The 26,118-nt window shown below is 53.0% G+C and overlaps 1 protein-coding gene and 1 long non-coding RNA gene across 5 annotated transcripts in view; one reads left to right on the forward strand and one right to left on the reverse strand.

The window, feature by feature from the left end:
- SPIRE2 (spire type actin nucleation factor 2) overlaps positions 1-25,524 on the reverse strand; it is a 36,325-nt gene extending 10,801 nt beyond the window's left edge. Inside the window, exons 1-9 of one of the 2 annotated variants that reach the window (XM_029925851.1) lie at positions 25,504-25,524; positions 13,150-13,193; positions 6,146-6,502; positions 3,419-3,499; positions 3,138-3,302; positions 2,331-2,417; positions 1,969-2,092; positions 1,711-1,880; positions 943-1,120 (exon numbers count right to left, since the gene is read on the reverse strand). In XM_029925851.1, coding sequence (XP_029781711.1) covers positions 943-1,120; positions 1,711-1,880; positions 1,969-2,092; positions 2,331-2,417; positions 3,138-3,302; positions 3,419-3,499; positions 6,146-6,502; positions 13,150-13,182 — 1,195 coding nt within the window. In that variant the 5' untranslated portion in view covers positions 13,183-13,193; positions 25,504-25,524. Of the gene's footprint in view, positions 1-942; positions 1,121-1,710; positions 1,881-1,968; positions 2,093-2,330; positions 2,418-3,137; positions 3,303-3,418; positions 3,500-6,145; positions 6,503-13,149; positions 13,194-25,503 lie in introns of those variants that run through there. The other variant, XM_029925850.1, reaches the window with a different exon arrangement.
- LOC115280776 lies at positions 3,034-17,314 on the forward strand. Of its 3 annotated transcripts, none has more exons than XR_003903920.1 (3): positions 3,034-3,514; positions 6,920-7,085; positions 17,113-17,314. It is a non-coding gene; the product is annotated as an uncharacterized LOC115280776 (long non-coding RNA). The 3 variants fall into 3 exon arrangements; XR_003903921.1 differs by lacking the exon at positions 17,113-17,314 and adding an exon at positions 15,872-15,952; XR_003903919.1 differs by lacking the exon at positions 17,113-17,314 and adding an exon at positions 10,145-10,351.
- Positions 25,525-26,118: the final 594 nt, after the last annotated feature.

Below are 26,118 nucleotides of genomic sequence, written 5' to 3' on the forward strand. Positions count from 1 at the left end.
GAGCCGTCGCACTAGTCATGCAGGAAGGCTTCACTCGTGCCACTCACTGCATTTCAGGCAGAGAGGGACAGAGGAGGAGAAAGAGACAGCTCGGAGTCTGCAGGACCGTTGTGGGGGGACAGAGAGGTATGGAATTGGCCTGGCCTGGCCCTCTTCACTCCAGAAAGTAAATCAGCTACCAAACTGGACCACCATGAGACTGGCAAGAGAACAGCGGGGTGGCCCAAGGTCCCGCTGAGAACCAAGAAGGTGGCCTGGCCGTGTATACCAGGAAGCAGAGGGGTACAGCCCTGACTACAGCAGGACGGACTAGCCCTGTGTGACCAGTAGGATTGTTCTGTCCTCTGTGCTGGACAACAGGGAAAGAAAGTGACAAGTCAGGTTCTAGACGGTGTGTGCGGCATGGCCCATCCGGTTCATTGCAGACAAGTTTTCATTGGTCAGGAAAAAAGAGACTAGAAGGATCTGCCACCATCTATCTCTCCATCTAGCTATTTGTCTGTCCATCCGCCCATCCATCCGCCCATCACCCATGTACCATTGTCCACTCATCATCCACCCACATCATCCCCCCTCGTCTATTCAAGAATCTACCCATCACCCATCCACCCATCCTCCATTCGCCCAGTTTTCTTTTCATATACCAATATATTGCTAGTAATGATCCCTAAGTATTAGAATCATGGGAATGTTTTAAAATTTTTTAAAAAGTGTTTTTATAATAAATGTGGATTACTAACTTAATAAAGTTTCCAAGTTAAGACAGTGGGGGATGCCTTGAGGCAAGGAGGGAAGTCTGGGCTTGACTGTCAATGCGCTTCTGGCAGGTTATGAGCTCCCTGTAGCCTCTGGATGCTGCTGCTCAGGAAGACCGTGGGCCCAGGTCAGTACATGGCGCCCACAGGACAGTCAAGGGAGAAGGGGGTGAGAGGCACCACTTGCCGTGCTCCTGGGTGCTTGGCCTCCAGGCGTGCACACTGCCTGTGCGGGGCCTGGAGGATTCCAGCCCTCCTTGGGGCTGAGCGCCTGGCTGCACTTCGCTCCGGAGCTGGACCAGGTCATGCTCTGAGAAGGAGCGGTCCCGTTTCAAGGTCACCTCCCCGCACGGAGACTCTTCCTCCTGTGGACACACCAGACCCAGCCCTGACCACCAGCACCTCCTACCTGTCCTTGGACTAAGGCATAGGACACAGGGGTGCGGCTGGGCCCACTGAGACCGTGAGGTCATCCTCTACTCACTGCCCAGCCTGGCTAGCCTCTAGGATAGTGGAAGGCAAGCACCTCAAAACCCAAACCCTTCCCTGAGGCCTGTGGAAGTCCTGAAGGCGACAGGTCTGATGTCAGGGGCGGCCCACCAAGAGAGGTGCTGCCCTAGGTCTCCGTGAGCTCAGCAGGCTGTGAGGGGATAATGGAGAGCTTTCCACAGCAGCCAGGGAGGGGGGCTGCTCAGCTTCCCAGCTCCAAGATGATGACACATGCCCACTCCAGCCCTTCGTGCACTATGGGAATAGGTGGCCCAGGCCACTGTTCCAATCACCCGTCTAAGCCACCAAGACGGGGAAGTGTCCCTACGTCCCACCATGTTTGCTCTTGGAACAGCCCCAGCCCCACGGCAGGAAACCAGCTCCCAAGGAGAGTGCTGCCCACGGCCCTTCTCACTTGCCCCTCCTCCTCCTCCCTGTCTCCCTCCAGGAGTCTGTGGGCTCTGACCTCAGATGTGTTCATCTCCTCCATCTCAGCCAAGGTGGGCGCCTTGAGCAGGACCCGGGGCCGCCCACGTTGGGTGTTGTTCCCGGCATCCATGACGGACAGGTTGATGCAGGAAGTGGACTTGGTGTCCCCGGAACACGCATTGAGGATGCAGGGCAAAGAGCCAAACCCTGGGGGAGGCAGGGAGGTGGGGCAGGACAGGGTAGTGAGGGGGCAAGGGGGAGCGGGGACGGGGGAAGGGGGGTGTCCCATGCTCACCCCGGCCACGCCAGCACTGAGCCCCCACTGGGCGCAGCCTCCGCTCCTGCTTGATCTCCTCCAGGATCTTCTCGTGCAGGGTCCTCTGCTTTTGGGGTAAGGGACGAAGTCTTCTCTCTGAAACCTGGAGGGAGTGTGGCTCCATGAGGAACTGTGTGACATGGACACACTGAGCGGGGAGGAGCCCTGCGACACAGCCACGCCTATCAGCTGGCGTAGCAGGGAGCAGACCGGAAGGTGCCCCGTGTGCTCCTGGGGCAGGACCATCTCAGGATCGACCTTCCAGCAGCCTCCCTCAGTGGAGAGTCCACTCTGTCCTTGGGGAGGGAAGGCCTAAAACGGAGGCCGCACACAGCTGATACCTGTTTCAGCGGAGGCCGGGAGCGGATGAAGTCCAGGATGAGTTCATGGGCATCCTTCTTCACCCGGGGGGGGATATCGCCATCAACCTGTTGGGGAGGATGGGAGGCAGCCAAGGCTAAGGGCTTGGTGCCCACATGGGCCGGGGCTGTGGGAGGGCCTCACGCCACCTTCCCCTCAGGGGCTGCATGGCAGGCACAGGGCAGCAGTGTTACCACCACCTGCTTCCCCGTATGTTAGACTCTTCACATGGGAAGAAGGCCAGGGCAGCCCCAGACAGCGCATTATAAGAATGAAATGAACTTGCACATTTAAAATTTGTCGACTAAGGGGCACCTGGGTGGCTCTGTCAGTTAAGCATCTGACTTCAGCTCAGGTCATGATCTCATAGTTCATGGGTTCAAGCCCTGCATCAGGTTCTGTGCTGACAGCCCAGAGCCTGGAACCTGCTTCAGATTCTGTGTCTCCTTCTCTGTCCCTCCCCTGCTTGCTCTCTCTCTCTCTCAAAAATAAATAATAAACATTAAATTTTTTTTTTTAATTTGTCAAGTGAAGCCAGCACAAGGCAAAGGCCATGTAAGCATAAAATGGGACAATCCCACAGCCTCAACTCCTGCCGCTGGTCCTCTAGAACCCTCCAGGCATCCCCTCTCCCTCCCTGCCTTTGTCACACTGTGTCCCTGATGTCACACTGTGTCCAGTCAGCCATGTGAAGACAGGCCATGTCTGCCTGTGCACATTTAAACACAGGCTGGGTTGCCGCTGGCGGGCAGAAGGCTCCGTGGCAGGCTCCTCCCCTACCAGCTCACCATGACCTTGCGTAGCTTGTAGTTCCTGGCGCGGATGTCCTGCATCAGCATCTCGAAGGGGGTGAGCTGGAACTCAGTGGGCAAGGGGTTGAACTCTTGCTCCTGCACCTTCTTGAGCTTCACTCCGTGGCGGAGCTCCCGCATGAGCTGGACCCACAGTCGGGCCTGGGCCCCCGAGAAGATGAAGATGGCCCTTAGCTCCCCCAGGCCCTCCAGGCACAGACCCTGGGGTGTGGGGGCTAAGGCCAGTGCTCCAGGTCGGGAGCGGAGCCGTTGCTTACCCAGTCTGTGTGTCCCAGGGTGTCAAGCTCCGCCAGAGGCTTCTCTGCCTGCAGTTCATCCTCTCGAAGTTTCTGCAGCATCTGCTCATCCCGGAGGTAAAAGAATGGAATATGGGTCCCTGCTGGCTTGTCCATCTGGGGACATTTTCTTACCAATGGGCTACTATTCCACCAGCTAAAAAGGGACAAGTGGGTGTTTTGGCCAAGGCTTTGGGCTCAGAAAGATCTAGAAAAGCCAAGCCATTAGCCTTGGAACCACATGGGACAGTTGGTATCCCATCAGCTGTCTCTGGCAGCTTCTGCCAGGCAAGGGTGACAGAATACTCACCTAGCACCCACATAGGACTGTCTAGTTTGCAAAAGAACCCGCACCCTTCTTTCACCTGATCCACACTGACCCACACAGCCCAGTGAAGCAAAGGAACATGTCCTTCAGAGACAGCAGATGCAGGAGAAAGCACTGCCGGGCCCCCTCTGTGAGGTGTTCCCAGTCCTCCTCCAGATCAGCTCACAGGGCACCTTAGCCTTTCTGCCCGGGCTATGTACACACTCTCCCGCTTAGAACACCCACCAGGGCTCGAAACACGTGGTCCCAGCTGGAGTTTCACATTTATCTGCTTCTTTGATTGTTATGTGTACTATTGGCTCCATGAGGCCAGAACCTTGCTTATGTTTCTGTTTTTTCTCACCTTAGAATTCCTGCTCCTAGCACAGCATGATAGACACTAAGTCTTAAGGGCTGAAAGAATGAATAAATGTGTGGATGCCTGGGTAGGTGGATGGATAGATGAGTGGATATGTGGATGACAGCTGGATGGGCGTGTGGATGGACAGACGGATGGGTGAATGGGTGGATGGATGGGTATCAGGGTAAGAGGGTGAGATACTCAGCAAGTCCTAGAAACAGACACGGGGTATATTTAATGACGTGGGGGAATGCCGCCGTTGTGGTGAGGGCCGAAGCAGGATATCCAGGACTGTTGGGTAACTGTTCTTTGCTGAGAATGTGGGAAGCCGCTAGGCTCACTGCCTTCATTGCCCTGGATCTTGGCAGCAGCTGGAGCCTCTGCTCTTGCCAACACTCCTGCCCTGGAGAAGCATCTAACCTTTAGCACACAGCTCCCACCCCATCCCCCCAACTGAGACAGAACCGGTTACCCTAGCTTTCACCCCAAGCTACTTGCTAAACTGCTTTGGGACGCTCTAGATAATGCTGCCAAGTCTCAGAGCTACCCAAGGTGTGTGATTCTAAAAATAGGCCTGTGTGTTATCTGGCAGTCGCTGTGGGCAAAGGGCATGAAGGGTGGGCCTCCCATCCCTCTTGGAGTTTCTATACCTGTCCCTGAATCAGCTATTGCTTCCTAAAACGCCACCCAGATGTGACCCACCAGCAGATCCTCTTCTCACTCCTTGCTACCACCACTTCCTGAACATATCTCCTCAGGCAACTGCTTGGAAGTCTAGAGATGTTTGCTCCTGCTAAAGAAAGAGCTTCTACTGTCTGCCAAGGAATTGATTTTAGCAATAGAACAGATGACTTTGGAGCGAGAAAGACAAAAGGATTAAGACCCATCCACTAATGGGTGCATTCGAAGAACATCTCCAAGACAACCAAGGAAGGAGTGCGGAGGCGAGACAGCAAGTGGGCCATCAGCGGGCTGCAGACAAAGGCCCAGCGGCTCAAGCAGAGTCTGACGTGTCCTGTGCCGGGCCCCAGGCCCCATCGACCAGAACAATCCTGAGAGCCTCCTCCGGCCAAGAGGTTCCTGGAAGTTGGTCAGGGCTGCACCAGGACAAGCATCAATGTCAAGAACACCTGCCATTGAAGCGAGAGAGAGTGGAGTACATCCCCCAGCCTCTATAAAGTCTGCATCTTCTTGTCCGTGACTGCTGGTTGGGGCAGGAACCCCTGTGCCAAGATCCCTGCTTCAAGGAAACATGTCAGCTCCTTCCAATGGGGAAGCTGGGGAGTTGAAGAAAGACTTTCAGCTACTAATTCTGAGACCATGAATAGACAGGACAGGCCTGCGGAGACCCCAGCTCCACCTGTACCAGCTCCGCCTTGGGGCAAGGGGACACCTCACAGCCTCCATCCGCTTATCTATAAATGGCAACTGTCACTGCATGTCCCACCTCCCCAGACTCCAAGCACCTGTGTGCCCTGAGCTACAGGAACTGGTGCCAGTTAGCACCTGCTTCCAGAAGAAACCAGCACAGGCGAGGACAGCCAGTCCCCTCGGAAGATATAAACATGAGGATCCGGGAGGCGACCAGAAACAGGTCCCAGGGCCAGAGGATGGGAGAGGGTTCCTTCGTGTCTGAGCTTTAGCTCCTTCCTGTGCAAAGCCAGTCACCGAGTAGGTGTGAGGGTTAAGGTAAAACCTCCAACGCATTTAGGACAGTGCTGGTACTGAGTACAGTGAGGCTAGTTTATTCAGAGTCGTGAGCTGAGGATTTCCACTTCCTGTTGGAGAGACAGAGGGACCAGTGCATGGTGTGTGTGTCTGTGTGTGTGTGTGTGTGTGTGTGTGTGTGAGAGAGAGAGAGAGAGAGAGAGAGAGAGAGAGAGAAAGCCACACAGGTGGCCTCTTCCCCTTTTCCTGTCATTCCTCCCACCTGTTTACCACCTGGGGTGCCACCTGCTCCCAGCCCACCCATCCCCTCCCTGGCCTTCAGAAAGCCCCCGCCCATCCTCAGCCCCTCCCCGGCACATCCTCTCCCAGTCACCTCCTTGGCCTCCCGGACCCTGGCGAGGAAGGCGCGCAGCTCCAGCGTCTCCACGAAGAGCGCGCGGCACACGGCCTGGTAGTGCGCCTGCGCGCCCTGGGGGTCCGTCAGGCGGGCCGCGCAGAGTCGCATGGCCTGGGCGAAGGTGCGCACGGCCCGGGGGCCGCCCTCGGCCTCCTCTTCCTCCTCTGGGCCCCCGTAGCCTTCATCTGCAGCCCCACAGCCGCTGTCCTCACAGTCGTTGTTGGCCATGAGGTCGATGAGCCGCTCCAGCTGCGGGCTCAGCTCCCGCTCCTCGCTGTCGTCCAGACCCCAGTCCAGTGCGCGGTAAATGGCAAAGCCCAGCGACTGCACCATCTGCAGGACAGGGGCCCAGAGTGTCATGGGGGGGGGGGGTAATGTGCAAAGGTTGGTGCTGGGGGAAGCAGAGCAGCCACAGGAGTTACAGGACGGCCTCCCCAGAGAGAGCACAGCCCAGCTTCTAACAGCGAGATGGCCTCAGCCGGCTGCTCATCCAGAGGCCACAGACTAGGAGAAAACCTGACACGTCACACAATGACACACAAACCCAACACCGGACAGCACAGCCCCCGTGGAAGGCAGTTTGGCAAGTCGGCAAGTTCTTATACTCAAATATGCTTTCACTGTGTGAAGTGAGGGCCACTTCCCCTCCCTGGGTGTCTCAGCAGGAATAAGGAAAGACACATCAGCACAGGGCTGGTCCTAGAAGCCCAAGCACCCAAACCTGGAATGTCCAAATGTCTTTAACTGCAGATGGTGGACAGAGCGGACTGTCCTAACAGCGGGACGCTGGCAGCCACACGAGGTGACAGTCCTGACAGCGGGACACCAAGCAGCCACACGAGGTGACCGTCCTGACAGCGGGACACCAAGCAGCCACACGAGGGCTCAAACCACAAGTCCTCATCTTACACCCAAGGTAAACACAGAGCAAAGAACCCAGAGCCTCCTTGCTGCGTGTTTCCATTTATTTTTTATTTATTTATTTTTAAATAGTTTATTGTCAAATATGTTTCCATACAACATCCAGTGCTCTTCCCCACAAGTGCCCTCTTCATCACCACCACCTCTTTTCCCCCTCCCCCTTCCCCTTCAACCCTCAGTTCGTTTTCAGTATTCAGTAGTCTCTCAAGTTTTGCGTCCCTCTCTCTCCCCAACTCTCTTTCCCTCTTCCCCTCCTCCTGGTCCTCCAATAGGTTTCTCCTGTTCTCCTGTTAGACCTATGAGTGCCAACATATGGTATCTGTCCTTCTCTGCCTGACTTATTTCACTTAGCATTACACCCTGGAGGTTCATCCACGTTCCTACAAATGGCCAGATGTCATTTTTTCTCATTGCCATGTAGTACTCCATTGTATATATATATACCACATCGTCTTGATCCATTCATCAGGTGATGGACATTTAGGCTCTTTCCATGTTTTGGCTATTGTTGACAGTGCTGCTATGAACATTGGGGTACATGTGCTCCTGTGCATCAGCACTTCTGTATCCCTTGGGTAAATCCCTAGCAGTGCTATTGCTGGGTCATAAGGGAGTTCTATGGATAGTTTTTTGAGGAACCTCCACACTGTTTTCCAGAGCGGCTGCACCAGTTTACATTCCCACCAACCGTGTAGGAGGGTGCCTGTCTCTCCACACCCTCACCAGCATCTATAGTCTCTTGATTTGTTCATTTTAGCCACTCTGACTGGCATGAGGTGGTATCCCAGTGTGGCTTTGATTTATGTTTCCCTGATGATGAGTGATGTTGAGCATCGTTTCATATGAAAAGCCCAAAGCTAATATCATCCTCAATGGGGAAAAACTGAGAGCTCTCCCCTGAGATCAGGAACACGACAGGGGTGTCCACTATCACCACTATTGTTTAACATAGTGCTGGAAGTCCTAGCATCAGCAATCATACAACAAAAGGAAATAAAAGGCATCAGAATTAGCAAAGAAGAAGTAAAACTTTTACTTTTCGAAGATGACATGATACTCTACATGGAAAACCCGGCAGACTCCACCAGAAACCTTCTAGAACTGATCAATGAATTCAATAAAGTTGCAGAGTACAAAATCAATGTACAGAAATCAGTTGCATTCCTATACAACAATAATGAAGCAGCAGAGAGAGAAATCAAGAAACTGATCTCGTTCGTGTTGCACGAAAAACCGTAAAATACCTAGGAGTAAACCTAACCAAGGATGTAAAACACCTATATGATGAAAACTATAGAAAACTTATGAAAGAGATTGAAGAAGACACCAAGAAATGGAAAAACATTCCCTGTTCATGGATCAGAAGAATAAACATTGTGAAAATGTCATTACTACCCAAAGCAATCTACACATTCAATGCCATCCCCATCAAAATTGCACCAGCGTTCTTCTCAGAGCTAGAACAAACTATCCTCAAATTCATATGGAACCACAAAAGACCCCGTTTAGCCAAAGTCATATTGAAGAAGAAAACCAAAACGGGAGGCATCACAATCCCAGACTTTAGCCTCTACTACAAAGCTGTCATCATCAAGACAGTATGGTATTGGCACAAAAACAGACACATAGACCAATGGAATAGAATAGAGAACCCAGAACTGGGCCCAAAAATGTACGGCCAATTAATTTTCGACAAAGCAGGAAAGAGTATCCGATGGAAAAAAGACAGCCTCTTTAGCAGGTGGTGCTGGGAGACGTGGACAGCAACATGCAGAAGAATGAAACTAGACCACTTTCTTACACAATACACAAAAATTAACTCAACATGGCTGAAGGACTTGAATGTGAGACAGGAAACCATCAAAACCCTCCAGGAGAAAGTAGGAAACAACCTCCTTGACCTCAACTGCAGCAATTTCCTACTCGACACATCCCCAAAAGTGTGTTTCCATTTATACACAACTCCAGGCGAGACTGATCTAGAGCCTCAGAAAGCAGGTCCACCGGAGGGCTGAGGTGGGATTGGAAGGAGCACAGGGACTTCTGAGGCAGTGGTACTGGTCACACGATGTGCACTGTGTTTGCCAGAACTAACCAAGCACACTGAATATAAAGTATGCCGTGGTCAATGTGATTTAGAAAAAATAGACAATCTGGGGCACTGGGGTCACTTGGTCGGTTAAGCATCCAACTCTTGATTTTGGCTCAGGTCATGGTCTTGTGGTTCGTGAGTCTGAGCCCTGCATCAGCCTCTACACTGACAGCACAGAACCAGATTGGAGTTCTCTCTCTCTCTCTCTCTCTCTCTCTCTGTCCCTCCCCCTTGTGTGCTCCCTCTCCCTCTCAAAAATAAATATTTAAATAAAGAAATAGGGGCGCCTGGGTTCCTCAGTCGGTTAAGCCTCCGACTTCGGCTCAGGTCAGATCTCACGTTTGTGAGTTCAAGCCCCGCATCGGGCTCTGTGCTGACAGCTCAGAGCCTGGAGCCTGCTTCCGGTTCTGTGACTCCTTCTCTCTCTGCCCCTCCCCCTCTCATGCTCTGTCTCTGTATCAAAACTAAATAAGAACATTTTTTAAAAATTTAAATAAAGAAATAGATGAATAGACAATCTAATTAAATATTAGCTTTTAATGTAATATTCCAGTATATTTTAAATCAGAGGAGGAAACTCACATACTTAATAAATACTGCTACAACAGCTCTCTAACTACAAATTATACAGACACTTGAACTCATGAAAAACGACATCCTCTCACTTAAAAACTTAAACTCCATATAAATTTCAATGTATGTAAATTTAACCTGAAAAAGAAAAAAACAAAAAACCCTGGTACCTGAGTGGCGGGGAGAGGGTCAAGCTACGCCCAAAGCAAGCATCACAGTGAACTGTGGGAGCCCAGCCAGGCACGGATGCGCCATGACGCTATTTATTTATACGTGCTTGAAATTCTCCATAACTAACTCTTTTAAAAGTGTATCAGCACATTAAAAATCTGTTGAGTCTTGCAACAGAGAGGCCTCTTCACTCAGCATTTCTCAATTTTACTTGGCAGGAAACCCTGTTTTCGTGGACTGCCATTAGGAACTGGGGAATCTGGGTTCTCTGGAGCGCACCTGCGAAGTGTCACTCGTTTTTCTGCTCAATGCTGCCTGCACCTGACCTTCCCTGCTCCCACGTAGGCAACTGGACACAGAGGAGGGACCCTGCCTCTACTTTCATTTTTCAACTTTTCCCCTTTATGACAATGATACAAAATGACAATAGCTCTTCTCATGTCATTAGCTACTCTGAGTCCTTTGTTACTTGCCTGCTGCACAAGACAATGGCTGGTTTCCAGGTACAGGAGGGAGGCACAGAGCCTCAGGGCACCGGACCTCAGGGCACCGGACCTCAGGGCACCGGACCTCAGGGTACTGTTGGAAGCTGGCAAAGCTGAACTTGGGACTGGGGCCTCCTGCAGCCTGTGCTCTGAGCCTTCTGCCAAGATGGGAGGCCTCTTTGCTGCAGGGGGAGCCACGCCCTCACCTTCTACCCCCAAGTCCACATGGCTAGGAGGGCGTGGGGGGCCCTTGGGTGTCTCCTCTCATTTCTTGTCTTCCCACCTCTAGAGTCCGGGGGGCGGGGGGGGCAGCCTGAGCAGAGCTGAAGGAGGACATGCAAAAAGCCAATGTTGGGCAGGAGACACGCACAGGACAGCCTTCTCTGTCCTGCAGAAATGCCTCAGAAAACACCCTGAGCCTAGAGGGGCCAGTGTGTGGGGAGGGGTGGACCTGTTAGGAAAAATGAGGCTCCAACGGAGCAAAGTTCCACCCTAACATGAATAAGACCCCAGTCTGCACTTGGGATTTAGGCAGGCGAAGGCCACAGACCCACCTCTTAAGTCACCACCCAAAATCATGAGTTAGAGGGCACGAGGCTAGGGCCAGGCAGAGTCCTCTGGGGCAGTGGGATCTCCAGAGAGCGCCCTAATGCCGGCCAGGACTGCAGTTCCCACTGATTCTTTCTTGGCCCAGAGGTAGGTGCCAGGAGGGAGCTGGTGCAGGTTCCCGCCCAGGCCCACGTTACTGCAGAGACCCCGCTGAGTCCAGGGCGGCTCTGCACTAGTCTCTCCACCGGAGGCCAGTCTCCAACCTGGGGGCAGACAAAGGGGCCAAACAGGAAAGTCCCCCGCTCCAGGGCAGCGCAGAGCTATACCGCAACCTAGCCATGCCGCTGCCTCTTTCCTCTCGTAGCGGGCCTAGAGTGAAAGGGTTAGCTCCAACATGAGCCTCTTATCTGATAGCTGCTCTGTTAAAAGCTTCTCTGTGCCCCAGCCTGGACACTGGAAACTTTCCCTGAAAGGCAAAGAGCCCTTACTTTCCCGTAAGGAAAATCTGGGCAGCCAGCCAGAGGCTCAGGACCTCAAGCCCTGCCTGCGCAGAGTCCCAGGAAGCTACAGAGCGAAGACGCCAGCTTTACCTAGGTGCCAGAACCAGGAATCCAGGTTAGCATGACGAGTGGTCGCCCTCCAACAGTGGCTGGGGCGGGGCCCTCATGGTTCATTGCTGGGCCCCCAGGCACAACCATTCAGATTTGACCCCCACATACGAGGTTTGCGGGTATCTACTTTGTAAATGCTCTGGAAATCAACAGGTCTCCTTTGGGATGGTGCGTGGTGGGTGCACACCCACTAGGGGACCCTGGGCAGTAGGGACAGCACGGGCAGCACCATCTGAAAGGTAGGCAGAGTGTTCCCCGGCTGTGGATAAACAAAGTATCCAGAACACTCCCGTGGTGAAAGGGAGGCGGACAGGCCTGCCAGGAATGCAGATGAGTCTTGAAAACACATTGTTTTTTTCCAAAGCAAATTACAGAAAGCAACCTATGGTGACAACACCACTTCCACTGACTGATAACCACAGGCAGGATGCTGCTGGGAAGGGTATCTGATCACTGACAACTTTTTAAAGATTTTTTTAAAGTTTCTTTATTCTGAGAGAGACAGAGAACAAGCAGGGGAGGGGCAGAGACAGAGGGAAACACAGAGGATTAGAAGCAGGCTCTGCACCACAGCAAAGAGCCCGACACGGGGCTCAAACTCACGCAGGGTGAGATCATGATCTGAGCCGCAGTCAGATGATCAATGACTGAGCCACTCAGGCACCCCTTATCACTGACATTATTAAGAACTGCCAGCATGTGGGGGCACCTGGGTGGTCTGACTCTTGATTTCGGCTCAGGTCATGATCCCATGGAACCGTGAGACCGAGGCCTGCATCAGGCTCTGCACTGACAGTGTGGAGCCTGCTTGCAGTCTTCTCTCTCTGCCCCTCTTGGCTCGAGTGCTCTCTCTCTCTCTGAAAATAAACATTAAAAGACCTGTGAGCATGTAGTAATTAAAAAAAAAAAGGGCGAGGGATTCTGGGATGATTTTATTACTGTTTTTAAATTCCCCAGAACAGAGTGTGTAGCCTCTTTTGGCCTGTGACCACCCCCACCCTAAACCACCCTTAACACTGTGTTTAATATATAAATAGATATTTGCACAAAACTTTCTTAAAGGCAGAGGAATGATAAACATCAAACCAGGACGATTCCTGGCAGCAGGTGGATGGGCCAGGGGGACACAGAGAGAGGTCCTATGGGTAAAATCTGAGTTCTGGGCCGGCGGAGGCTCCTGGACTTTGGCCGCTGGGCTGCTTTCCCTGTTTGTCCCCCAGACCCACTACGGCTGACACTCTGTACCCAGGGGGCCTGCCCTACAGACCACATCGCCTTTGCTCCCTCTCCCCGGTCCATGGGAGACACGGCTGGGAGCTTGGGGTGCAAAAGGAGAGGGAGACAGGCTGTCATTGCTGCCCTTCCCCCCCCCCCAAGCTTTTCTGGCTGGGCGGGCCTCACCTGTCCGCCTGTCCACTCTCTTCATCAAGTCCCTTCAATTAAGGTCTTTGAGTATTTTGTCTGTGTCCTACCTCACGGAAACAATCATGTAACTCTACAGGCTTTCTAATTTACATTATATGACACATGCTAGTTTTAAAGTGTATCAAGTAAACTTAAAAAAACTTTTAAAGGTACCTGGGCTTCTGAGCTGGCTGGCGACAACACCATTGTTGCGGACTCTGCAAGAGGAGATAACAGGCAGTCAAGACGTGCCTCAGCACCCCCAGAACCCAACAAACAGGCCGCCCACCCACCTTCTCCTTGGGCATGTACAGCGCACCCAAACTCTCCCCTGGCACAGCAGGAAGCGCCAGCAGGCCAGGCCGCCACTCTTGTGACTCGACACCGAAGACCCATCTTTGGGCCTGGACATCAGGGAGCAGGGGCCAGAGAGTGACACAGCCCCTGCCACACCCCACACAGCAGTCACACCCCAAGTGACCACTCAGTGGGGAGCAGCCAACAGGGTCCCCTGGCGAAGCAGGCTTGGAGGCTGGAGTCAAAGGGGAATGAGTTGAGTCTCCTCCTCCGTAAGAAAGACCTCATGGTCTGAAACTCACCATCTGAAGCTACATGCCCCAAATCACGCAAAGTCAGATGAGAAACCCGGGCTTGAAGGAAACAACAGATTTGGCTCTGGAATTCCTAAGAGCTGAGCTGGTAAGTCAGCATCTGGCCAATATCTGTAGATTTAGGGATTTGCCCCTAGACTATCAGTGCCTCCATCAGAAAATCAGTCTCTGAGTTGAAGCCCAGGTGCTAAAAATTCAGCACTTGTATTTTATTTTGTTTATTACTAACACACGGCACACAGCCCATTCACTGTGATCCGTACGCACCCCAGGAAGTAGGTGGTTCTGTTACCCATTTCATAGGTGAGGACTCAGAGGTCCAGAACGTTGAGCTCACTGCCCAGAAGTTGTCACAACTCGTATGTGGTGGGCCAGGTGAGGCCAGGCCCAGGGACCCCAGGATCTGCTCCAGCTGCTCCCCACACCACCCCCTGGGTCCCTCAAGAGGCCAGCCTGGGTGAAACAGAAAACCCGCCTACTTCTGCAGTCTTCCTTGAACTAAGCACGTGGTGGAATCTGTGCTCAGGGATCAACTTGAACTGCCTTAAATTCTTTTTGGAATCAGCGTATAAAAAACAAAACAAAAAAAAACATACACCATGAAATTCTCTGCTAAGTGAACCTGCTAACTCCTCAAATATTTTCAAAATGCCATTAAGAACTAGGAAGATTGCCAAAGATAAAGGGAGATTGTGTTGAGCTGATCCATTAAAATAATGGAAAACAATCCACTCCAACATCAATGGAGTTGAAAGTGCACAGTGAGCAGCCGACTGTGGCCCGTGTTTGGGAGTTCAGGGAAGGTCTGCCACTGGGAGCAGACCGAGGCAACTGAAAGTAGAAGGAATCAGACTCAGAACAAAGGCGCTCCCTGGAAGAGGCCAGCGCCCAGAGTTCTCCTGAGGACCAAGAAGGGGAGGGGGATTCAGCCAGCCTTTCGGTGCCCTTCACAAACAGAGCACCATGCAGTCCTCTGGTCAATGGGAAGCCCTCCGGTGGGAATAATTTTAACGTCTACGTCCCTGGCTCAAATAGTCCATATGTTAACAAAAATAAGTGTTAGTTACTCTAATTGTATTTTAAGTTGTAGGACTTGGGGAGTCTTTGGGTTTTGATTAGACAACAGTTCCCTTGGGAGGTTCAGGGCACCTAACAAATGATTTATTATGGCTTCAATCCACAATCACATCATGCAGTTTGGTACCCTGACTCCCTCCTTATAGATGAGGAAACTGAGACTCAGATTGAGAAAATTACACAAAACCATACAGCTAAAAATTGACAGGGCGGGGGCCCCCCCCAACACCGCCCACCAGAACCCCAACTATAACTTCGTGGAGCTGCAGTAACTTTGTTACCAAGTTGATCGCACAGCATTGTGCAAACCACCTTTTGCTTATTTTATGTTTATAACATTTATTTATTTTGAGACAGAGTGTGAGCAGCGGAGGGGCAGAGAGAGACGGAGACACAGAATCCAAAGCAGGCTCCAGGCTGTAGCACAGAGCCTGACGCAGAGCTCGAACTCATGAACCGTGAGGTCATGACCTGAGCCGAAGTCGGCCACCTAACAAACTGAGCCACCCAGGTGCCCCACCTTTTCTTATTTTAAAAACCGTTTTTGGGGTGCCTGGGTGGTTCAGTCAGTTAAGCATCTGACTCTCAGTTTTGGCTCAGTCATGATCTCACAATTAGTGGGTTCGATCCCCTACACTGGATGGAGCCTGCTTGGGATTCTGTCCCCCTCTCTCTCTGCCCCTCCCCACCCATCTCAAAAATAAAAAAACATTAAAAAAACTGTCTTGGAGGGAAAGCAGGGAGACCGAGACAGAAGCAGATGGAGGCAGCGAGGATCGCCGTGTTCTCCCTGGGCCCATCGTCAGGCGCAGGTCCCCATGGTGTTGCCCCCCACTGGGCACTTCTCTCTCCCCGCACAGAGGAGCCTCCTCACCAAGACGGACGGGAAAAGAAAAGTCGGTGCAATTTCTTGTGTACAAAATGACAAACGAGGAGAAATCAAGACGCTAGGGAGTTTTCTTGGAAATGATCATGTGTCACAGCAGCATAAGATGAAAGATTCTGTGGAGGAGAGAAGTCTGTGAGGACTTTGCAGGCTGGAGCTCCAGAGGAAGGGTGCAGGCGAGCGGCAGGACAGGTGTCTGGCAGCCTCACCCCTCCGTGCCTGAGTGGGAGCATGGGAAGGAGGAGAGTAGTTCAGCCCGATTCCTACCCATGACTATGACATTGAGGGTCTTGCCTCTCTGACCCCATTTCCTTACCTACAGACAGAGCTGATACCTGCCCAACCTAACCCACAGTGTCGCCTCAGAGGACAGGTGACGTAACAGATGCAGACACTTCCGAGGGCACAATATCCCACGAAGATGTGCACAGCATCACTGTGGTATGATGGCAAGGCACGCACCAGGACTTCCTGGCCAGGTTCAGACCAAGGGCATCCTGCCTGTGACTCTTTTTAGGTTTGGGGTCAGGACAGGGAGTGGCCATGGAGGAGACAATTCCCCTCTTCAGCCCCCCAGAAGGAGACTGCGAACATGCGGGGGGCAGGGAGGCCAGCCAAAGCATCAGCTACACTAGGCTCTCCCAGGCTGGACTCTGCCCCCCCATCCCTGAGGTTCTTAATTTCGAACAATGAATGCAGACTCTACAAAGGGCAGGGTCCAAGCTCAAGCCCAGGGGGCTCCTGCCTTTCCAGATCTCAGGCTAAGTCCCCAGTACCCTGTAACCTCAGGCTGAGTCCCCAGTGCCCCATGACCTCAGGCTGAGTCCCCAGTGCCCCGTGACCTCAGGCTGAGTCCCCAGTGCCCCGTGACCTCAGGCTGAGTCCCCAGTGCCCCGTGACCTCAGGCTGAGTCCCCAGTGCCCCGTGACCTCAGGCTGAGTCCTCAGTACCCCTGTGTAGCCTAACAGCATGGTAGGTACACCAAGGCCCTTACAGGGCCCGCACTCAACACTGGTGGGAAATGGCAACAATCCCAAGAAAAGCAACCTGCAACATCTCTCCAAACTACACCCCTTGGGCGCCTGTGTGGTTCACTCAGTTGAGCAGCTACTCTTGGTTTTGGATCAGGTCATGATCCCAGAGTCGTGGGATTGAGCCTCTCATCGGGCTCTGAGCTGAGTGTGGAACCTGCTTTAAGGCGAGTCTCTCTCTCTGCCCCCTCCCACTTGCACGTTCTCTCTTTCAAAATAAGAAATAATCATTGGGGCACCTGGGTGGCCCAGCGGGTTGAGCATCTGACTTCGGCTCAGGTCATGATGTCGAGGTTCATGAGTTGAGCCCCGTGTCGGGCTCTGTGCTGACAGCTCAGAGCCTGGATACTACTCTGGATTCTTGGTCTCCCTCTATCTCTGCCCTTCCCCCACTTGCACTCTGTCTCTCTCAAAAATAAACATTAAAAAAATTCAGTAAATAAACACAATGCTATGGCATTCAGAAATTAATTTCTGTGCACATGTGAGAGGGCGCGGGGGCGCAGCACGCATGTGGTCTCTCCCAATGTAGGACAGGAGCTCGTGGCCCGGAGCAAACAGACGTGGAAGTGTGTGTCCTGGAGCAAGTCCCCGGCTTTCTCTGAGCCTCCTTCGGGGCCCTTCGCCAAGCAGCTATCACTACCGCACAGGTGACTGTAAAGACTGAAAAATAGGCGCCTGGCTGTCTGTCAGTGGAGCATGCGACTCTCGATCTCAGTGTTGTGAGTTCGAGCCCCACGTTGGGTATGGAGATTACTTAAAAATAAAATCTTAAAAAAAAAAAGAAAGAAAGCACACGTAGTATCTTGCACCTAGTATGTGCTTTCATAAATGCTTGTTTCATTGTCAAGAACAAATTTTATTTTATTTTTAAAAAAAATTTTAACGTTTATTTTTGAGAGAGAGAGATACAGAGTGTGAGCGGGGGAGGGTCAGAGAGGGAGGGAGACACAGAATCTGAAGCAGGCTCCAGGCTCTGAGCTGTCAGCACAGAGCCAGACGCAGGGCTCGAACCCAAGGACTGTGAGATCATGACCCGAGCTGAAGTCTGCCGCTTAACCGACTGAGACCCCCAGGCGCCCCAAGAAACAGATTTTAAAACTGAACTTAAATAAGGCCTTAGATCAAACATTCGTATCTAGAAACAGCTCGTGGTAATCTTAAGCTAAGAGGAAAATGCCTGCTCACGACCCGGAAGTTGTGTGTTTGCTTAGCAAACAGAGAGCTCTGTAGGGCAAAGGCTCCCAGGCTGTGTGGCTGTCCTTCCACCTCCCACCCACTTCCGCCAGGGCCCACCTCAGAGGGTTCTGGCCCAATCAACCTGCTCCATGAACTCATGCCACATGGTGTGGTTTCCTCGCCCTGCAGTCAGAACCCAGGACCAGCACCACCCAGATCAGTTTCAAGAAAGACCCAAGTCAGGGAAATGTGTGTTGGCCAGAGAACTCCCACAATCCTAGCAATAATGACCAGCTGACCCTCTGCATTTTCACGCAGTTCTGTGAGGGAAAGTCAGCGCTCCCCTGCTCCTGCAGAACCCCCACAGCCAGGGCCTGTCCTGGGGACACTGGGGACAACCCAGGGAAGGCCCCACTGATGGTCACAGCTCACAGGCAGCAGCTTTAAAAGAATGCGGCACATTCTGAGGCACTCAGAATGCCTCCCCACTTAGCTAAGGACGGCTCACGTGAGCCCCCGAGTGCTCTCCAGGGATCACCTCACGTAGTCCTCCCTGTTGCCCCACTGTGCAGCCCAGGAAGGGGGCGGGACTTGGCTGAAATCCAACCCATAGCTAGCTTGGCTCTGAAGCCAACGCCCGGACCGCACTCCCTGACCACCCCAGTCCCCTGGATGTAAGGAGTCTTGGCCCTGGAGGTGAAGCGGGTGGCCCTTTCCTGGGGTGCGGCCTGGGGAAACCACACGCAGCCAACTGGTGGTCACAGAGGGGGTCCTGGAACCCGCAGCACCAGCCGCCAGGGGAGCTGGTTGACACTGCGTATCTCAGGGTCACCCCAGACCCAGGCAGTATCGGTTCGTCAGGGTGGAGTCTAGCAATCTGAGGATCTGTGCTTAACACATGCACCACTGGACTCAGTGAGAACAGCCCCTGTAAAGCTTTAGATGGACCATGATTCCAGAACCCATGCTCTGGTGTCCCCGACGACAGAGTCCAGGTGGCAGGAGCAGCGACCGCTCTCCCCGTGTGAGTTTTCCCCTCCGTGCTGTGCCAAGTAGCGGCCCCTAACCTGTCCGCATTCCAATCCCCGGGACCTGCGGAATGTCATGTTACATTGCGAGGGGCTGCGGTAGGATTTGGGAGGAACCTTGCTGATCAGCTGACCTTAAGGCAAAGAAATTATCCTGGATTTCTGACTTCTCTGACTTTAACAGAATAAATTTGAGTTGTTTTGAGCAGTCAGCTTGTGTAACTTATTCACTGCAGCCAAAGGAAACCCTTATACCCGGCCTGCACTCTGCTCTGCCCGCTGTCCTGGAGCGAGTGACACTGAAGGACTGGGGGGCCAGGCCGAGCTGAAGACAGAGACAGCAGCCCTGGCCTCGGCACATGCGGAGTTGCCTAATTAAATACTGGGTTGCCATTTCCAGGCAAGTTTCCTCCTTGACTGGGTCCTCATTGGAGGTCGAACTCCCTCTGAGGAGCCTAACAGGATCCGAGCGAAACCCTAGCGCCTCCCTGCAGCGGATACTCACTGGCATATTTGTTTAAATGGCCACATCCCAGGACAAGACCAACCAGTACCACAACGCTTCCTTTGTGGGAGCCACTCAAACGCTTCCGGCCCCCACAGGTCACCCCTGGCGCCCAGTAGACAGTTGACTCCATCACAGGGGACAGAGAACCCCTTCTTTGTGAAGGCCTGGGTGGTGGGGGTGGACTGGGGGTGACCAGGGCCCTAAAGGTGGCAGAGACACTGGGGCTGCATCTCAATGAGCCAATCTTGAGGGTGCACAGGGACCCCCAAGGACACCTTGACAGTTTCAGCCTCTCCTAAAAGCACAGGGCAGAGCCTGCAAACGGCCAGGTCAGCACGGGGCCAGCCGGAGCGGCCACACAGGCTGAACTCATCCTGGTCATCTCCGACTGCCAGTCCCAGGCACCCGCAGCCTCACGGACATCTGGACAGACAATGTGGCTTGTTGGGGGATGCCCGCCTGTGAGGTGATCTCTGCTCAGAGGTGAGACTAAGTCAGGAATGCTGCCTGCAGACACCCGGCTCACACAGTCAAGCCCAGGCGGGTGCCCTGCCCCGTGCTCACACCCTCCCCCACAAGTAGAGGCCAGGGACATCACCACGTGCATGGACGAAGTTTCACGTCACCAAGAAATGCGCCTGGGGACCCTGGCCAGGTGCACTCTACAAAGCCCCTTCCTGTGCCGAGCACGACGACCTAAAATTCCGTGACGGCCCACTCACAGCACCTGGGGGGCTGCTTCGGGGTGGGCCTGGGAGACATGTGCACAGAAGCAGGAGACTCGCAGCCACTCCTGGGGCACCCGGTGCTCCCCTCGCCAGGCACGGCCCAAGGCTCAGCACAGCCTGGGCGGTAGGTGCTGCCGTCCCCCCACTGCAGAGACCAGGGGGAACTTCCCAAGGCCAGGCTGGAGTCCACACTCCCGGCCCTGGCCCCCAGCCCCCACTGGGGGACCAGATGGCTGCTTCGTGGACTAGTTTTCTCATCTGTGCAACGCGTGTCAGAGCAGCATCAGGGGGACAAACGTGAGCGGGCTCAGCCCTGCACAGCACATTCCCGCAAGAGCCCGAGAACGTCAGGTGCTGTCACCCTGGATTGTAATTTGTTTTTAATTTTTTTTAATGTTTTTATTTATTTTTGATACAGAGAGAGAGAGAGAGAGAGAGAGAGAGAGAGAGCGAGCGAGCATGAGAGGGGGAGGGGCAGAGAGAGAAGGAGACACAGAACCGGAAGCAGGCTCCAGGCTCTGAGCTAGCTGTCAGCACAGAGCCCGACGCGGGGCTTGAACCCACGAACATGAGATCTGACCTGAGCCGAAGTCGGAGGCCTAACCGACTGAGCCACCCAGGCGCCCCCACCCTGGATTGTAAAGCAAAGGCCCTTCATCCCTAGGTGGCTGAGCTTCATCTCCACACTTTGTCTTGCCTGGGTGACCCTCACAAAGAGTCCCTGGATGCCGAGGGCCCCATGTAACAGTGAGGGTGGGCCGCACAGGCAGCACTGGCACCGGGAAGGGGCTGGAACAGAAGTCACACAGGCCAGACCTGACTAAGAGAGTTTCAGCCCAAAATACTCTGACCGCGAGATTCATTTTTCCAGCCAGCTCTCGAGTCTGCCCAGCATGTCAGGGGCCAGCATCTCTGGACGGGACCATCCATCACTCATCACATTCATCTGTGTGAAGAGCCACTTAAAAAAATACAGGCAACAGGGCACCTGGGAGGCTCAGTTAGTTCTGCATCCTGCTCCAGCTGAGGCCATGACCTTGCCGTTCGTGGGACCAGGCCCTGAGTTGGGTTCCGCACCAACAGCTCGAAGCCTGCTTGGATCCTCCGTCTCCCTCTCTCTGCCCCTCCCCTATTTACATGCATGCACTCTCACTCTCTCAAAATTAAACATTAAAAAAAATAATAATTAAAAAATACAGGCAAGCTAAAGAGACAGTCCTCAGTCACTCAGGAGGGGACTCCCCAGTGAGGCCCATGGAGCCCGGCTGGAACGTCCAAAGCCACAAGAATAGGGGGTCTCCCAGACCAGCAGCTCAGAGCCATTCCTAGTGGGCATGGACCCCACTCCAGCTCCTGGGAGAGGACGCCCCGGGCCAGGAGACCGGAAAGAGCATCCACAGAGGGCAGGCAGCCCCACGTGCGTGCACAGAGCACTGCAGAGACAACAAAGGCGGGGCATCGCTGCAAGCGCGTGTTGTGTGACTGTGTGCGTGTGTGGTATGTGTCTGCGTACGTCTGTGTGGCCATGTGTCTGTGCATCCGTGTGTGTGTGTGTGTGTGTGCACAGCACCTCGGCCCAGGGCTCTCTACTGATGTCCCCTCACTAGTCCTTAGTCCTCACCCCTCCTCAGGCACGTGCGGCCAGCACGCCAGTTCATGCCATGGTGAGGCACCGGTGAGGTGCCAAGCCCAGCTCTCTTAGCCCTGCTGTTTCTCCAGCTACTGGGTTGAGGTGGGTAAAAAGCGTTCCAAGCCCAGGGTGCCCGGGTGGCCCAGTTAAGTGTCCGACTCTTGATTTCAGCTAGGGTCTTGATCTCATGGCTCATGAGTTCAAGCCCCACATCAGGCTCTGTGCTGGCACCGTGGAGCTTAGTAGGGATTCTTTCTCCCTCTCTCTCTGCCGCCACCTCCCTATTCACACTCTGTCTCTCACAAGAAATAAACATTTTTGAAAACTATTAAAAAAAAAAACTCCAAGCCCCACAGAGCTCATGACACAGGACACCACCATCCAATGCAGGACAGACTGTCAATCATTTCTGTGTTCGAAACTCAGGGCTGAAAACAAGAGGGCCCTGTGTCTGTGCAGTGGAGGCCACTCTGAGTTCCTACCCTGGGGGCAGGTGCCAATGCTTGAGGGGTCATGGGGGCCATGGCCTCTGAGCCGCAGACAGAAGAGGAAAGAGCAAAAAGGGCCCGGCGAGGCAGGTGGGGCCTGGTGGACAGGTCACGTGAGGCGCCCAAGCTGAGAAGGAGGGCCTGTGAAAAGTTTCAGTATCAAAACTGACAAGAAAAAAAAATGGGAAAAATAGGGCAGTGTGTAAATTAGGATCCACAGGGCGGGGAAGGTGAGAGGTGATGAGCTCACCCCCATCTCAGACACACCCCCACCTCTGCCTGCCCAGGGGAGCTGGGTGGTGGAGACCCCGATGCCGGAGGACTGTCTCCCAAGCCACCGTGGTGGCCAGAAAGGCAGGTGGTCTTTCCATCGAGCTCACAGGCAAACACGGCATAGGAAGCAGCCACTCTCCTGGGGGCGGGGGCTGCCCAGGACAGCATCAGGTGGACAAAAGCCACTAAAAGCATTCCAGGGTCACTGGCTCCCTGACCAAGCTACATTTAGGGAATTAGCTGTGCCTCAGGGAATGGCTCAGCACAAACATTCTCAGTGATGCCAGACAGTTTCCTGCTGCAATTTAAAAAAAGGGGGGAGGCACCTGCGTGCGTCAGTCGGTTGAGCATCTGACTTCGGCTCAGGTCATGATCTCACGGTTCATGGGTTCAAGCCCTGCGTCGGGCTCTGTGCTGACCGCTAGCTCAGAGCCTGGAGCCTGCTTCAGATTCTGTGTCTCTTTCTCTCTCTGCCCCTCCCTTGTTCATGCTCTGTCTTTCTGTCTCTCAAAAAATAAACAAATGTAAAAAAAAAAAATTTTTATAAAAACCCTTTTCCCCATCAAGAGGTTTTAATATGGCCTCTTAAAAATAACTTACCATGTCTAGCAACCGACTCTTTGTTTAGACCTAGGTCACAATCTCACACTGACAACGGGGAGCCTGCTTAGGATTCTCTCTGCCTCTCCCAGCCCGCATGTGCTCTCTCTCTCTCAAAATAAATAAAATAAACTTAAAAAAGTAACTTCACACTTTAACACATTTTCCCTACTTAAAAATAAAAAAACACTTCCAAGCAGTTATGAAGTCTTCAGACTGAAGGTTAGGATTTGTTCCCCACTTAGCTGTTAGAGGGGAGAGGTATGCTCATATATTAATCATTCCTCAAGATGTAGTTCATTTTGTTGATTCCTTTAAAGTTATTTTAAACATCTACTTAATGCTAGATTTACCAGAACTTTGTACTGAGGGTCCAAGTGAGGTAATGTTAAAAGATCCTGATTTTCCCGGATTGTTATTTACAGCAAGAAATCAACACACATCCTTCAGTGAATTCCCCGCTCACTCAAGTCCCCGAGAAATGCTGGGTGAGCCACCTTTGAGGGCAGTTGGTCTAAAGTTACAGCTGATTCAAGAAAGTTCAACAAGACTGAAGAGAAAGTTCACGGTAATCTGCTCACCCTTATCTTTAAAGAGGCAGCAAGTCATAACCCTTATCCACCTTTATGAGACATGTTTATGGGCAGAAACCAAAGATTGTACTGAATGGAAAATGGAATTGGGCTTCCTGATGTCCTGGGCCAGTCAGTCTCCACAGAGTGGCCAGGGGTGAGCTTGAAACCCCAACCTGGACTTCTGGCCTGGTTGTGGGTATGGAGGCAGCAGGAAGTAGGAGCTGACACATCCTGGGAACTGGAGCAAGCCTGGGGACTACCAACACGGGGACCCGTCAGGATGCATTCTGGAGTACCAAGAAGACGTGCCTCACAGCTGTGCCTCCCTGGGGGCTGCCCGCCCTTGACTTGTCCAATCTTTACCATCAGAGGGTCAGATCAGGCAGGCCCCTACAGTCCTGTCCCACTCTGTGGTGGTCACATCTCGGGTTATATTGTTTTATTAAATCATTTAATGTTCATTTACTTTTTGAGAGAGAGAAAGAGCACGAGGGGCAGAGAGAGAGAGAGGGAGACAGAGGATCTGAAGAGGGCTCTGCACTGACAAGAGAGAGCCCGATGTGGGGCTCAAACTCATGAACCATGAACCATGAGCTTATGACCTGAGCCGAAGGCAGAGGCTTAATTGCTTAATGGACCGAGCCACCCAGGTGCCCCATATACTGTCATCTCCAGGGATAGAGAGGGACACTGGGAGGAAACTGTAGCTTTAGGAGAAAAGCTCTTTATGAATATGCTGAGTCTAGGCCCAGACACCCAGCCAGGGCAAGCACACTTGGGCCCACCCACAGAGACCTCGCACACAAATATCAAGGGCAGCAGGCTGAACCCAATCCTGCCTCTTTCTGGGCAGCTTTGGGAAGCCTGAGCCTCAGCTTAACTGGTAAAATGGGAATAATACCATTTGAGTGTCAACTCACTGTTTTCACCTGTCACATATCTTGTTGCTTTGTATACGAAATACAGAAACTTCCAAATGTCTCATGGCAGAGGTACAGAGGGAGGTAGGAGCAGGGCACGGGGCTGACACGGACCTTGTGGAGAAATACAGTGACGGTCCCTGGGCGGGTTCAACAGACCCTGTTCCCAAAGCAATCCAGCTTCTGTGCAGCTTTTCCCGGTCCCTTTCTGTCCTCCATGAGGACTTCTGCTCTCAGGACTGGAGAGGGCCCAGCTCACCTCCAGCACACATAGTGGGCCTTTGTGTTTCCCTACAGGGAAGTAGCTTTTGTTTTTGTTTGTTTGTTTTTTAGCTTTTGGATTAATATCACCCAACACTCTAGGGGCGCCTGGGGGACTCCGTCATTTGAGCATGACTTCTGCTCAGGTCACTGTCTCCAAGGTTCGTGGGTTCAAGCCCCACGTTGGGCTCTGTGCTGACAGCTCGGAGCCTGGAACCTGTTTCGGATTCTGCGTCTCCCTCTCTGTGCCCCTCCCCTGCTCGTGCGCCCTCTCTCAAAATTAAATGAACATTTAAAAAAAATTTTTTTTAATCACCATATGCTCTAGACCAGTAGTCCAGTTCTCCAGGGAAGAAAATATATTATTTTTTTTCCTAAGAAAGAGGCTAATAATCATTTAAACTCACTATTTTGAGTAGACTTCAAATGTCTTTCAAGAAATTATTTGTTCTTGTTGATGATTAAGAGCAAGAAAATCAAGCAGGCTGTTCCCAAAATTGTACACATTCTCCTTGCTGTTAAACCCAGGAAACTGGTGAATTCAGCAGATTCCAAGGAAGACACAGCCTCCCCCTGAGACCCTCATCTCCACAAAAAATAAAAGCTCCAAGAAGACATTTGTTCCTTCCCAGCCTAAGGCATCTGCAGTTACCCGTGCGACAAGGATTCCACATCAGGAACCACTGGATGAAAAAGCCTGAGGGCCTCAGACCCCAAAGCAGAAGGAACTAACCTGGGGGGCGGGAGGAGCGGGAGTAGGAGGGGCAGCACTGGGTCTACTGAAGGTACTCAACCATCAAAAGCCAAAATCCTTCTCCACTGAGGAAAACTAGCCGAACCGCACGCAGGCTGCCCACTGGCAGCAGCCGGCCCTGAGGTTAAGAGAGGATGGTCGGCGGAGGGTTCCAGGACAGGGAGGAGGTTTGCCAAGGCCAGGTGATGAGAGACAGAAGGCTGGGGAGATGTAGGGGACCTCCAAGTCCAGCAGAGGAAGGGTGTGGAAGGGTGCGAAAAGGGGCTCCTGCAGGGGTTCGGGACACGGAGGATGTGTAAGAGGGCGCCGGTTCCAGAAAGGGAGGGTGCAGAAAGGGGGCGCCAGGTCCAAGAGAGGGAGGGTGGAGAAAGGAGGTGCCGGGTCCAGCAGGCGAGAGGCGCAGAGAGCGGGCTCCGGGTCAGAGGGAGGGCGCGGAAGGAGAGGGCTAGCACCCAGCAGAGGACGAGGAAGGACAGGACAGGACGGGAGAGGAGGAGGGAGACGAGAGAGGAGGGTCGCAGTCCATCCACCGCGCCCCTCCCCGCGCGCGCGCTCCACGGCCCCCACCCCCCCGGCGCGGCCCGCGCGCCGGGC

The sequence above is a fragment of the Suricata suricatta genome, chromosome 16 (assembly GCF_006229205.1).
Source record: "Suricata suricatta isolate VVHF042 chromosome 16, meerkat_22Aug2017_6uvM2_HiC, whole genome shotgun sequence".
Classification (NCBI taxonomy): Eukaryota; Metazoa; Chordata; class Mammalia; order Carnivora; family Herpestidae; genus Suricata; species Suricata suricatta.